This window comes from Cetorhinus maximus, chromosome 24 (genome assembly GCF_964194155.1).
Source record: "Cetorhinus maximus chromosome 24, sCetMax3.hap1.1, whole genome shotgun sequence".
Classification (NCBI taxonomy): domain Eukaryota; kingdom Metazoa; phylum Chordata; class Chondrichthyes; order Lamniformes; family Cetorhinidae; genus Cetorhinus; species Cetorhinus maximus.
The window spans coordinates 19,801,048-19,816,084 of NC_135902.1; the positions used below are offsets into that span (position 1 = coordinate 19,801,048).

At 42.6% G+C, this 15,037-nt stretch overlaps 1 protein-coding gene across 4 annotated transcripts in view; it reads right to left on the reverse strand.

Annotated features, from left to right (window-relative positions):
• Nucleotides 1–15,037, reverse strand: part of fbf1 (Fas binding factor 1) — a 127,445-nt gene that overhangs the window by 101,606 nt on the left and 10,802 nt on the right. For all 4 annotated transcript variants that reach the window (XM_078570802.1, XM_078570800.1, XM_078570799.1 and 1 more), the window contains 5 exons: nucleotides 11,939–11,966; nucleotides 10,763–10,804; nucleotides 8,236–8,326; nucleotides 7,765–7,831; nucleotides 4,025–4,075 (listed from right to left, as the gene is read on the reverse strand). In XM_078570802.1, coding sequence (XP_078426928.1) covers nucleotides 4,025–4,075; nucleotides 7,765–7,831; nucleotides 8,236–8,326; nucleotides 10,763–10,804; nucleotides 11,939–11,966 — 279 coding nt within the window. The remainder of the gene's footprint in view (nucleotides 1–4,024; nucleotides 4,076–7,764; nucleotides 7,832–8,235; nucleotides 8,327–10,762; nucleotides 10,805–11,938; nucleotides 11,967–15,037) is intronic.

The following is a 15,037-nucleotide window of genomic DNA, read 5'->3' on the forward strand; positions in this document are numbered from 1 at the left end:
AGTATCCTGCCATCCATTCTTAATTAGCACTTTTCTTAGATAATATCACCACCTTCAACACCTCTTTGATCCTTTTGTCTGTGACATCTTTTGATTATCTGCTCCTATCACTGCTTGCTTGTCCCCACAACCACCCCACCCTCAACTTCTCTCTCCCCCCGCCCCCCACCTTAGACCAGCTTATATTTCACCTCTCTCCTAACTATACTTCAGTTCTGCCGAAGGGTCATGAGGACTCAAAACGTCAACTGTTTTCTTCTCCATCGATGCTGCCAGACCTGCTGAGTTTTTCCAGGTAATTCTGTTTTTGTCATTGGCTGAAGAGGTTGGCTGTAGTGAAGGAAATTGAAAAGATTGGGCATGGCACCTTCCCACATACGGAATGGAGGAAGGGCAGTGGCAGCAACATGCAGCTAGAGCCAGGGTACCCAGCCAGAAGTTGGCAGAGTCACCACAGAAGGAGAAAGGATGTTACCCTAAGCGAAGAGCATACCATCTCCAACGAAGTTTCCTCGACATGACCAACAGGCAGTGTAGGCGAAGACTCTGAATTTCAAGAGAAACGGTTAGAGACATCTGTGCCACAGTGGAGGAAAATCTCATGCCATGATCAACCGTGTCCTGCCTGTTGCACTCAAAGTTATCATGGCCTTCAATTTCTATGTGACCGGCTCCTTGCAGGGGTCTGCCGTAGACTTTTGTGGCATCTCTTAATCAGCTGCCCACTGGTGCATCCCCACTGTCACCGATTCACTCTTTGCTCAGGTGAGGGAACACATCAACTTCCCCACATTTATTGCATCATAGACAGGGAGGGAAATGGCTTTGCCTCCATTGTCGGTTTCCCACAAGTTCACGGAGTGGTAGACTTACCCATGTTGTTATAAGGGCACCAAAGCAGTAACTGGAGACATTCATGAACAGAAAATCATTCCGCTCCATCAACATGCAGATTGTGTGCAACGACAAGAAGGCCTTCCTGCACATACGTGAACATTTCCCTGGCAGCTGCCATGGCTCATTTATTCTGAGGCATTCACCTACCACAACCTTTCCAGCCCAGACCCCAGGTCTGTGGTTAGCTTCTGAGGGACAAAGGGTACCCATTAAGGATGTGGCTGCTTACTCCCTCAAGGCGATCAGAGATGGGACCCAACACCTCTATAACAACAGTCACTTGCTGATGAGGACCATCATCGCACAAGCTATTAGCCTGTTAAAGATGCGATTCAGATGCCTTAACCACTCAGGAGGAGCACTCCAGTATGCGCATGAAAGGGTGTCGAGGATAGTGATTGTTTGCTGCATGCACAGCGGAGGGGCATTCACATCGAGAGGCCAAAGGCCGGGGGAAAATCTTTATCATTGGAGGGGGAAGTGGTGGTGGAGGGTGAGGAAGAGGGGGAGGAGGGTAAGGAAGACCCCACAGACTCCAATGGAGATGCCACCAAGGTGAAGGGCTACAATAAAAAGAAATTGAGGACAGGCTCGGTACCCACGGCCAGATCCATATAGGACTTCATTGTTGCCATAGACCTCTTAATACTGAGGCAATTTACCTAAGCAGCCTTGAAGATCTCACTGCACCTCCAGGAGCACATCTCTGGCGAGCCATTGCCACATAAGTGCCCATTAATATTAATGCCACACAACTTCCAGGTCATGACCATCTCCAACAAGAGAGAATGCCAACAGCAACCCTTGATATTCATTGTCATCAGCTTGACTGAATCCCACACCATCATCACCTTTGGGTTCACCATTGTCCAGACTGACCTTGAGATGCCCTTTAAAAGCTGGGTCTGCAATTGTATGTTGGAGGCCGGCAACTAGCCGGAGACTACTTCACCTTGTGCCTAGCCAAAGCCCATCCACCATGTCAAGAGTGCACATGTGCAGTGACAGCTGAGATTCAGGACCTGCAGATATGAGTGCTGGGCCAACAGAAATGCAATGATTTGACACCATGCATGAAAACGCCACACATGTGCTCACCACACCACCCACAGTCACCACCCATCACTGGCGCACAGTGACATCAGTGTGTGACATCTACAACATCCAGCGCTGCAACTCACCGAGGCACTGAGCCCACAGCCTTGCCAACCCAGAAGGACAAAGGCTTCAATCAAATGGAATCTCCCACAAATGTAAGCTCCACTCAAAGACGCATAACATCCTGACCTGTGGAGCGGCCGCTGTGCTGTCACTACGGACACTGAAATGCATCTCACTGGCTTCCACAGACGACTATGTGTTGAACTACATCAGACGGACTACATCTACCCAAGAAGTTGGATCATCACAACTTTCTCAAATGCACCTATGAATGGACAACAAGTGTTGGGAGGACCCATGATATCCATTTGGTGGACTAAAACCTTCTCTGAACATCTGGATGAAGATTCGCCTTCCACTGCTGATCGTGCATGGCCACACCCTTCACACTCATACCATCACTAAGAGCTGGACTATTGCCTGCAGTTTCCATCGTCACTGGTAAGAAAGAACCTGCTGCTTTTTACCTCCCGCACTTTCTGACAATGAAAAAAAGCACATGGACAAGTAAGGTTTCACACTTTGTGCGAAGCAACACATAACCCACGCCAGCTCACATGCAGGAACCTGATTATCTAATTAAGCACAGACTGATGCTGCTGAGGGGCAGCTTGAATGCTGGGTAGCCTGGCATTTGTTGTTTTCAGGCCAACATGGCAGGGTATGTTCCCAAGCATACATGTCCCTGCTGGTCAGCTCCTTATGGGTCACAGTCATCTGCAATGTCAGTATGCCACAGTGAGGGTAATGGACAAGGGACATTTGGGTGCCCACACTCTGACAGATGGGTGTTGAAAGTGTAAGTGGAAGGGCAAAGGTTCTGCATGCGGCATTCAAAAACCAGCCCGAGGCATTATGATAATCTCAGTTAATGCTGGCTGTCAGGACCTGCTGAAGCTGCCCAGATGTAGCCATGTGCATGGCTTAGTCTTGTGAATCTTTGCCAGCATTCAGTTACTGCTGTGTGGTCTTTCATTAAACAAGGTCAAGGGGTAGTATTAAAATCTATAGTTTCCTATGGGAGGCCCATAACGTGCCAACTAACCAATTGGCCAACAATTACAGTTCTTACTCACCTGACTGCTACAGACGTCTCCTCCCATGAACCTGCAACACTCTACCTGCTTCCTCCCTCAGAGAGGGAATGGTGTCCAGGGTGGCCCTCTATATCAGGCCTGAGACTTAATCTGCACGCTTCATCATCAGGGCTCATCTCTGCCTTCGATCTGCTTCCAGGCTCAACTTGAATATGCCTCCGCCCCCCACCCCATCCCCATGCAAAAACTGCACGTAACAGGGCCCTTTTTTTATTGAGGAAGATCTGCTGAGTTGGGGAATTTCCCTCGACAAATCTGACCACTGACATAGAAGAGCCAAGGATTTGAGCTGGAACACAGGGTAGAGTTTGTAGAGATAGACAGGAAATAGGCTACAGAGGAGAATTTTAAACTCAAAGTGCTATGGAATGGAAGCCAGTGAAAGTCTACAAGGTGCTAGTTGAGAGAGATTCAGTATGGGACAGAACATAGAATCATATGTGCGGTACTAATTTGGATGAGCTGAAGTTTGTGTAGGGTGGAGTTTGGGAGGTTGGTTGGTGAGGGCAGGGGAGAAACAAAGTCTCTCTATCCAAAGTATTAATCTCACTTCTATTTTCAGATGCTATTTGGCTTGCTTTGCATATCCAATGTTTTCTGCGTTTAATTCACAGTTCCTGTGTTTGTTCATTCCTCAAAAATTGGACAGTCTAATACAAAACCAAACAGAGTGCACCCAAATTGGGAACAATGGAGTAATTACAGGACTGAAATGTAATCTTGGGGCTCAGCTGAGGTGGATGAGCTGTGATCTGAACCCAGAGTTGTGCTACAGGCTCATAATCACTCCCAACTCTCCATTATTCAATAGGTTCTGTACAACAAGAGTATAACACAGTGACTATAATAACGTAGCAAACTTTTCTTACCTTCATAGTTTCTAACAAAGCCTGAGGATCAGCATCTGAAATCTCTGACTCCTACACAAAAGAAAACAGTAAAGCTCCTTTAAATTCGGCAGTGGTGTAATGTTGCAAGACAGTCCTGTAAAAAATGATCAGGACTGCTTCCAGCAATTTAACATTAGCGCAACTACGCCACAGTAATCAGGAGTTCAGCTACTTTGCTCCCAACATGTAAACCATATACATTTGTGTTAAAGGCATAAGGGGAAGAGAAGATGAAGATAAAAACAGATGGGTTTCAGATATCGACTTCCTTAACAAGGTGTATCCCACAGGCCAGTAATCAGTGATAATTAGCAGCCTGTGAAATTATATCCTCAGTGAAGTGGGGAGATAATTCTCAGGATGCAAGGCAGTTTAATAAATAAAATGATGGCCAAAATTGGGATTGAAGACAGCTTGGTACTATAAACAATCTGATAAAATTAGTTCTGAAACGCACACTCCAGCTTGTCTGCTATTCTGTATCTTGGCTGTCGGATTACCTCATCTCCTGAAGGTGCAGACTCATGATGGTGTACAGTCACATGTGCATCGTCAGTACCTCCATTGCAGAGACTACACTGAATTTCATAGAAACGATGACATGGAAACAGGCCATTCGGTCAATGCAGTCCGTGTTGTGTTCAGCCTCCACATGAACACTAGCCCCCATCACACATGCTATTCATGTTCATTGAGTTGAAACCAATCCTGTTCGCAGTAGAAATTTAAGAAAATAAGAAATAGGAGCAGGAGTAGACCATTCGGCACCTCCAGCCTGCTCCACCATTAAATACGATCTTCTACCTCAACTCCACTTTCCGGCCTGCTCTCCATATCCCTTTATCCATTCAGAGATCAAAAATCTATCACTCTACATCATGAATAAACTTAATGATGGAACATCTACAATCCCCTGGAGTACAAAATTCCAAAGATTCACATCTCTCTGAGTGAAGAAATTTCTCCTCATCTCAGACCTAAACGATCAACCCTGTGCCCTGTGTTCTAGACTCCCCAGCCAGGGGAAACAACCTCTGTGTCGACTCTGTCAAGCCCCTTCAGGCTCTTGTATGTTTCAATTAATTCACCTCTCATTTTCCTAAGTTCCAGTGAGTAAAAGCTCAATTTACTCAGCCTCTCATCCCAGAAATTTCATCATGCTGCCTGCAAAACAGGTATATCATTCCTCATATTCGACTGGAACAAGTTAAATATGTTTCTCTGTCCAGAGATGCTGGCAGATCTGCTGAGTATTTCCAGCATTCTGTTTTTATATCCTTCCTCAGATATGGAGACCAAAAGTACAAACAGAATTCCAGGTGGTGTCTCACCAAAGCCCTATACAATTGTAGCAAGACTTCCTTATTCTTGTACTCCAGTCATTTTGCAACAAAGGCCAACATACCATCTGCCTTCCTAGTTGCTTGTTGTACTTCCATGCTAATTTTATGTTCCTTGTACATCCTCTCTGAACATCAATATTCAAATTTCACGCCTTTTAAAAAATATTCTGCTTTTCTAATCTTCCTACCAAACTGAATCACCTAACATTTCCTCACATTATGCTCCTCTGCCCACGTTGCCCACTCACTTAACCTGTCTGTATCTCTTTGCCGCCTCTTTATGTCCTCCTCACAGCTTACATTCTCACCTGACCCTAATGTTTGATAGTCTAAAAATGTAAAATTGTTAATGTTATACTTTTTTGCTTTTTTGGATTGGCAATTAGATTATTACCTGAAAGGGAAGAGCGTGCAGGATTATGGGGAGATGGTGCATTGCTCAGAGATCCAGCACAGACACGACCGGCCAAATAGCCTCCATCTGTACTGTAACAATTCTGTGATTCTATGGTTTTACATTGCGTCTTTTCCTCTTTCAATCCAATCTTTCTTTCCCTCTATTTCTCCTTCTGCACCTGATTTGATTGCACTTCCTTCTCAGTCCTTGCACTGTTAATTTCACAATCTTTCAGTCAAGTTAAAGAGATACACAATTGCTTTACCTGTTCACTCAGGTCCCAGATGCCCCCTTTCCCGTGCTGCAGCATCATCAGCTCACAGTCTCCTTAAGTTGCTGTGCAAAAAATTTAAAAACCTAAATGTGCACAGGCAGGACTAACTAATGACAGAGGCCACTAGGTTAATTCCTACAGCAAATTATGACCCATTCCACTTGGGATCATTATAGCCTGATATGAGACTAAACTGACATCAGCAAATAGGGAGACCAGTAAAGGCAGAGAATTTAGTAAAAGAAAAATTGCAGAAGTATTTAAATTATATATACAACTGGGCAGACAAACAGTAAAGGAAATTAACGTGGATAAATGTAAAGCATTGTGTATAAGTAGGTTAAAAACTAAGTAATAAGTGCACGAAGATTGAAATTAAATTAGTGAAGGGAGACTTAGAAGGGTGCCTGGTAGGGATATACAACTGAAACAGAACTGTACAGGTCTACAGGGGTTTCGTTGCAGCTTTGTTGTACACTGTGCACACTGGAATAATGTGTTCGATTCTGGTTACCACTTGGCATCAACAAACTTAGAAACATTATTCTTGGTCTCTTTGTCTAAGTCATTAATATAGTTTATAAATAGCTGAGGGCCCAGCCCTGATCCTTGTGGCACTCAACTAGTTACAGCCTGCCAACTTGAAAATGCCCCATATATCCCTACTCTCTGCTTCCTGTCCTTTAACCAATTCACATCCATATCCTATGCGAATATACGGTCCCCAATTCCATGAACCATTATCTTGTGTACCCTATCTAATGCCTTTTGGAAATCTAAGTATACTACATCTACTGGTTCCCCTTTATCTACCCTACTATTTACATCCTCAAAAAACTAATAGGATTGTCAAACACCATTCTTGAAACCATGTAGATTTTATTTGATCATACTATGATTTTCTAAGTGCATTGTTCAGACTTCCTTAATAATAAATTCCAGCATTTTCCCAATTAATATCAGGCTAACTGGCCTGTAGCTCCCAGTTTTCTCTCCCTCCTTTCTTGAATAGTGCTGTTACATTTTCCAAGTTCCAACCTGCTGGGACAATTTTAGACTCTTGGGAATTTAGGAAAATCGTAACCACTTCATCTACTATATCTGCAGCTACTCCAGTTTCTCCAATGCTTTTTCTCTGGTGATATTAATTACCTTAAGTTCCTCACACCTTGTAGCCCCTTAGTTGCTCTCTATTTTGGGTATGCAATTTGTGTCTTCGAACGTGAGGACAGACACAAAATATTTGTTCAATGTCTCTATCATTTCCTCATTCCCCAAGATAATTTCTCCCTGTCTCAGCCTCTAAAAGATCAATGTTCATCTCCTTTTTATATACTTTTAAAAGCGCTTACAATTTGCTTTTATATTTGTGGCTTTCTATTCTATTTTTTCCCTTTTTATCAACTTAATCAACTTTATCAATCTACACATATCCATTTTCCAACATGGGGTAACTGGGTAGTGATCAGCAACAAGAAGTTTGGTTGATTTTTTTTTCTCCTCACTAGCCAGGAGATCTGGGGCCACAAGTACTACATAAAATACATCCCACAACAGAGATCAGGTAACAGACAACAAATCTGGAATTGAACCTGGGATCTTCGGGTGAATGTGGCTTAGCTTTGTACCAGGCTTTGTTTATACCCATTAGACCATTCTATTAGGTATGGACTGTACAACAGATATATAAAACAAAAAGATGTACACTAATCTCATTGTCCTTGTCAACATCCTGCGCCAATTTACTGAAAAAGTCTTCATCCAGCAATGACCTAAAGAGAAGAAACAGTCATTGCATTAATCTTGATAAATCAGTACAATACTACAGCACTCACTGCATTAATCTCTAACGATCAGGGAATCCCCAAACTATTTGCAGCGTTAATCTCCACACATTAGGACGATCCCAGGACACCTGCTGCAATAATCCTAACAAATCAGGGGAAACCACAGTGCATTCACTTACAATGTACATTTTTATTATACAGAAACTATAAATTACATTTGATGTTACTGTTTTTGTTTGAGTGACTCTTTAAATATACTCCATTTCAAGTTGAAATCTGGAATTAAACTTTCAAATCTGATTAAACTAAATCCCTGGGCGAACACTACAAATATCCACGGAGCATGCTCATTGGTGCTACAGTCAGAGTCAGTCTGCTAACTTGCATACTTTTTGCTTCTTCTGGATGGTGTGGTGACTGATGTTTTGAGGTTGCTTCCTGAACGTGTAGTTGGTAAAGTAGGTTTATTGGGAGATCCATCTGCAAAAAGAAAGTGGCAGAAATAAAACTTCTAGCATACTCACAGTTCCTCAAACCACAGATTGAACATAGGTACTTTATTTTCTCTTTAAACTACATTAGATGCCACCTCATTCATTGTAGAAGTTTCAAACAATGCAGCGGAGAGATAAGTTTATCAGTGATTTAAGTTGTTACTGCTCAATTAAAATGCACCAATTTATTTTTAAACCCTATTGGCAGGTGCTGACAGTATCACTAAGGTACCATAGCTAATTTTCACTGCACACTCCAACTCAAACTTTTTTGCTTCAATTTTATTGATGTTAATATTCTAACTAAAATAAAAGCAGAATTCTGTGAATGCTGGAGATCTGAAATAAAAACAATGTGCTGGAAAAACTCAGCAGATCTGGCAGCATCTGTGGAGAGAGAAACAGAGTTAATATTTCAAGACTGACATGACTCTTTTCGGGACTGGTCATCATTGAACAGTTTTAACATCATTTAACTCCAGCAGCATCCCTGCACTCACTTGGGGCACAGACAAGTTAATGAAATTGGCAGACTAGTGGCAGATGCAATTTCATTTGGGGGAATGCGATATATTTTGGGAAGAAAACCAAGGAACAAGAATACACATTCATAGAAAGATGGTGAATGATGTGGATGAACACGGAAGTCTAGGGGCTTCATCACATAATTCTTGAATGTGCAAGTGCACATGAACCCATAAAAAAGGACAATAGCCAAATTTCTCCATTACAAGAAATTCTACATGTTTTAATAATATTTCTAAAAATGTGTATTAATATTTTGGCTTCTACCAATGTACCGTAACAATCATTTATTTCACAGCTGGAATTTTTAAAAATTAGAAGTGAAGGAATTAGTGTTTTCTACTTCCTGATTTGTCATCTGTGAGAATACTTCAATATAATTGGCTGCTTAAACTGCTTGATGACATCATTATTGCTGGATATCTGGAGATTCTCTTGACTTGGCGTCAGATTTACACTAATGTCAAGAAAGGGGAAGTCTGCACCCCAGAGATTGCTAGATCTTTTTGGGCAGTTTTCTTTGAGACCAGCGATGACCACAAAATCCGGGCCAATAAATACTTAATGTAGATTATAAAACAGGGCCATGGGATTAGTTTTGGATTATTCCAGCAAAGTTCAAAAACAGACTTGAGGTGCCAAATGGCGCTGTACCGTAAACATATGTGATTCTAAATTTTGGTTCCATTAACCTGTGTCTAAGCTCTCTGGAATTTAATTAAATGAGGTGTGTCCTTATGAGGACAGTATGTAAACTCCGCCAGGCAAACAGATATTCATAGGTGTAAGTTGATGGGCAGTTTAATTCGGAAACGCCAACATGGGCAATAGATAGCCTGATATAACAGATATATATGTGACTGATCAATTAAAATTCATAATTATGCTCCTCCCTGCACCCTCAGCATGCAAAACTCCCTGCACAGGTTTTTTTTTATTCTTTCACAGGATGTGGGTATTGCTGGATAGGCCAGCATTTATTGCCCAGCCCCAGCTGCCCTTGGGAAGGTGACCCACCTTCTTGAACAGCTACAGTCCATCTGGTATAGTACACCCACAGTGCGGTTAGGAAGAGAATTCCAGGATTTTGACCCAATGGCAGTGAAGGAATGGTGATATCATTCCAGGTCAGGATAGTGTGTAGTTTGGAGGAGGACTTGCAGGTGGTGGTGTTCCTATGTATCTTCTGCCCTTGTCCTTTGAGGTGGTAGAGGTCATAGGTTTGAAAGGTGTTGCCAAGGGTGCCTTGGTGAGTTGCTGCAGTGCACGTTGTAGATGGTGCATGCAGCTGCCACTGTGTGTCAGTGGTGGAGGGAGTGAATGTTGAAGGTGGTGGATGAGGTGCTAATCAAGCAGGCCACTTTGTCCTGGATGGTGTCGAGCTTCTTGAGTGTTGTTGGAGCTGCACTCATCCAGGCAAGTGGAGAGTATTTCATCACACTCCTGACTCTTGCCTTGTAGATGGTGGACTGGATTTGGACAGGGGGGAGGCAAGTTACTCTCTGCAGAATTCCCAGTCTCTGACCTGCTCTTGTAGCCGAAGTTTTTATATGGTTGGTCCAGTTCTCCTGCTCATTAATCCCAAACCCTGAAAACTGGGCCATCCTACTTCCCAAATTCTTCCTTTCTTCTGGAAATTTTCAGGATATTAAAACCAAAGCTAACATCGATTCCCCATTACTATTTGATTTAATTTGTCTTCACTACTACTCTTTTCAAACTTGGTGTTGCCCTGAAATCTGAGCTTTAGTACTTCACCTTGGGATTTTCGAATTAAAATAAACAGAACTGTTGTAAGGAGGTCTCTGAGACACAGACTATTCTCAATATGCTGTGGTTAAGGTGCACTAATCTGTCAGCTCTGGATTGTCAAAAGGATAAAGTTATTGCAACCTACCATCTTCTCCAAGGAGGTCATCCAGCACGTCATCAATTGATTCTGAAACAGAATGGAGACACAGTAATATCACAGAACGTTGCATTTTCACACCCAGCCATGAAGGATGGAAAGATACAGCATGCAAGGCAGCTATTTGGCCTATCGTGCCTTTGTCAAATCTGTGAAAGAGCGAACCAATTATTGCCACTCCCCTGCTCTTTCTACATGGCCCTGCAAATTTTCTTTTTCAAGCACATATCCAATTGCATTGGGACATTGATGAGTTCACAATGGGACAGGCACTAAAGGGGGACTGAATGTTCTCTCAAAGGGATATGGCCCAAATGGATGGGTTTTTGGTTGTTGCAGGCTATTCAGAGAATAAAAGGAGGCATCATCTGCAGCATTTCAGCTAAGTAGCTCTAACATCAGAGCTCTGGAAACCCAGCACATGGGTCAGAAGTTACTGCATAATTAATACAAATTGCATCACTTCTCAGAATGGATTCCTGCACAGTACCACAAAAAGAGTCCACCTTCTATATAAGGAAGACTGTCTGCAAACATGGAACACCACACATCTATTCTTCAGGCCAAAGTAGTATGGAACAGTCAGTCCCTAGACCCAAGGAGGGCGCGTGGAGATATCTGCGGCCTAGGCTATCTAACCTTTCCATTAAAGTAAACAGACAGCAAAGTGAGGGGTGAGCGTGGTGGAAAGCAGAACAGCTCTCACAATTCTCCACTAGGCTCCTGTTAACTTTTTTGAATAGTTGCAATTTTACTGTGTTACAGGTGATGAAAAGAGATTGTATTTAGATCGCTGCAGAGCATTTTCAGTGATGGAAGAGATAATGGGCTTGTTTTCTCTTTTTTTTAAATGTAATGTACCCAGTAGTTCATCTTCCAAGACCGGTTCTAGATTCATTTCCACAGTGGTTCAAAATCAATGTCATAACTGCAATCAGTGTAATCATTCCAGTTCACACTCAGCTCGTCCTGGTCAGTGATATTACCAGAACGACCTGGAAGCAAAGGGACCCAACATGGCAGTTCTTCACTTTCTTAAAAAACTTCAAGTGGTGTTGTTACACATTTTTTACAAAAATAAAATGGCTTCCCTTCAGAAGACATTTCCTTCTCTAAGTTACTATAAGCAATTCAACTAAACAAGGAGGCATACAAGTTACTCACCTCGGAAACCTTTCTTTTGTTTTGGTCCCTGAAACACAAACAGTTTATTCATTTTCAAGTTAAACATGTTCAAAGCTGCTTGTTGAAAGTAAGAAAAACTTCTAAATTTAGGTTGAAACCATCCCAAAATTTTAAACTCATGGCAATGTTAAAAAATACAGTATCTGGCACTTGTGTTAAATTCAAGGATTAGACCACACTGCTTCACCGAGTATTCGCAGGCTATTTATAGCAAAGGCTACATCATGTTCCAGGGTTTTTTCTGCCCTTCTTATTCTAGATATTCTGGCTTCTCTAGGGCTCAGCGACAATGAAGGAGCAGCAATATATTTCTAAGGTTGGTGTGACTTGGAGGGGATCTTGCAGATTGTGGTGCCCCAAGCACTGCCGCCCTTGATCTTCTGGATGCTAGAAGTCATGGATTTGGAAGGTGTTGTCAAAGAAGACTTGAAGAGTTGCTGCAGAGCATTTTGTAGATGATACACACAAGTGGCAGAAGGGAAAAATGTTGCAACTGCTGAATGGGGTGCCAATCAAAGCTGCTGTTTTGCCCTGGACAGGGTTGAGCTTCTTGAGTATCGTTGGAGCTGCACTCATCCAGGCAAGTGGAGAGAATTCCATCACACTCTTGACTCGGGCTTGTAGATGGTTGACAGGCTCTGGGGACTGAGGAAGCGAGTTACTCGCTGCAGAATACCAAATCTCTGACCTGATCTTGTTGCACAGTGTTTATGTGGCTACTCCAGCTTTTTTCTGGTCAAAGGTGACCCCCCGGGATGTTGATGGTGGGGGATTAAACAATGGTAATGCCATTGGAATGTCAAGGGGAAGTAATCTGAGGAGTTACAAATGGAACTGTGCAATCATCAATGAACATCCTTACTTCTGAGCTCATGACGCATGGTATCAAACTAAAGCAGACAAAATACTGCATTTTTGACACAGATTAAACTAGATTAAAGCTCCCCAATATATTGTCCCATTGAAAATTGTCAGGAACAACAAGGGTTAAGTTAAAGTTCTCCTTCGATACCTAATGAATACCCCCAGATCACTGACAGCTGCAGTGCAGAGGTGCTTGGATCCAGTTGTTGGAGTCCACATGGGTACCAACGACATAGGTAAGGCTAAGAAAGAGGTTCTGCTAAAGGAGTATGAGTAGCTGGGGGCTAAATTAAAAAAACAGCACCACAAAGCACAGAGGGTGGAATTTAATGTCCCCTTCCCGGGTTTGGTGGAGGGGGGCACTTAATCGAGTGTGAGGGTGGCAGGTGGGGATGCCACTGCCTTCCTGCTTCTGCCCCGATTAAGTATGGAGCAGGAAAGCTCGTAGATGGCCTTCCCCTCCTGCACCAATTGAGGCCCGTAAGTGGGTAATTAATGCCCACTTAAGCACCTCATCTCACCACCATTGGTGTCAACCCAGCAGCTGGTGGGGGACTCACCATACCGGAAGCCTGAAAAGCAGCGATTCAAGAAGGCAGCTCACCACTACCTTCTCAAGGGCAACTAGGGATGGGCAATAAATGCTGGCCCAGCCAGCGAAGCCCACATCCCGTGAATTAATTTTTTTTAAAACCCTGTTGTGGTTGTTTGCAGGCTTCTCGGGCAGGGTGGAGGGGAGAGCGGGGTCCCTTTTTCAAAGGCACTCAGTGCGTCATTGAGGCATATTTGAAAAAGCAGCAAAAACTTCTACAAGTATATAAAAAGGGAAAGAGTAGCTAAAGTAAGCATTACTTAGAGGATGAGGCTGAGAAATTAATAATGATAAACAAGGAAATGGCAGAGGCTTTGAACATGTATTTTGAATTTGTCTTCAAGGTCGAAGGCACAAAAATTATTCCAAGATTAGTAGAAAATCAAGAGGCGAAAGGGTGGGATGAATTTAAAGCAATCACAATCACTAGAGAAAAAGTAATGGGAAAACTAAAGGTACTAAATCTGACAAGTCCCCTGGACCTGATGGCCTGCATCCTAGGCTCTTAAAAGAAGTGGCTGCAGAAACATTATATGTGATCTTCCAAAATTCCCTAGATTCTGGAAAGGTCCTAGCGATTGGGAAGCCGTAAGTGTAACACCTCTATTCAAGAAAGGAGAGAGACAGAAAGCGGGAAACTGTAGGCCAGTTAGTTTAACATTTGTCATTGAGAAGATGCTAGAATCCATTATTAAGGAAGTGGTAGCAGGGCATTTAGAAAATCATAATACAATCAGGGACAGTCAACATGGTTTTGTGAAAGGGAAATCATGTTTGAGAGATTAATTAGAGTTCTTTAAAGATGTACCAAGCAAGATGGATAAAGGAGAATCAGTAGTTGTAGTGTATTTGGATTTCCAAAAGGCATTCAGTAAGGTGCAACATAAAAGGTTTTTACACAAGAAGAGTTAAAAGAGTTCATGGTGTTAGCGGTAATATATTAGCATGGATGGAGAATTGGCTAGCTAACAGGAAATAGAGGGTCAGAATAAATTAGTCATTTTCAGGTTGGCAAACTGTAACTAGTGGAGTGTCATAGTAATCAGTGCTGAGGCCTTAACTATTTACAAACTATATTGATGAATTGCAGCCAAATTTGCTGACAATACAAAGATAGGTAAGAAAGCTAGTTGTGAGGAGGATACAAAGAGTCTGCAAAGGAATATAGATAAGTTAAGTGAGTAGGCAAAAATTTGGAAGATGGAGTATAATGTGAGAAAATGTGCGGTTGCCACTTTGGCAGGAAGGATAGAAAAGCAGAATATTATTTAAATGTAGAGAGACTACAGAATGCTGTGGTATAGAGGGATCTCGGTGTCCTTCTATTTATCACAAAAAGTTAGCATGCAGGTACAGCAAGTAATTAGCAAGGCAAATGGAATGTTGGTCTTTATTGCAAAAGGGAAGGGATATAAAAGTAGGGAGATCTTGGTCAATGCTGAGACTGCACCGAGAGTACTATGTAGTTTTAGTCTCCTTAAGGAGACTTGCATTGGAAGTCGTTCAGAGAAGGTTCACGAGGCTAATTCCAGGGATGAAGAGGTTGTCTTATCAGGAAAGGTTGAGCAGGTTGGGCCTATACTCATTGGAGTTTAAAAGAATGAGAGGTGACCTTATTGATG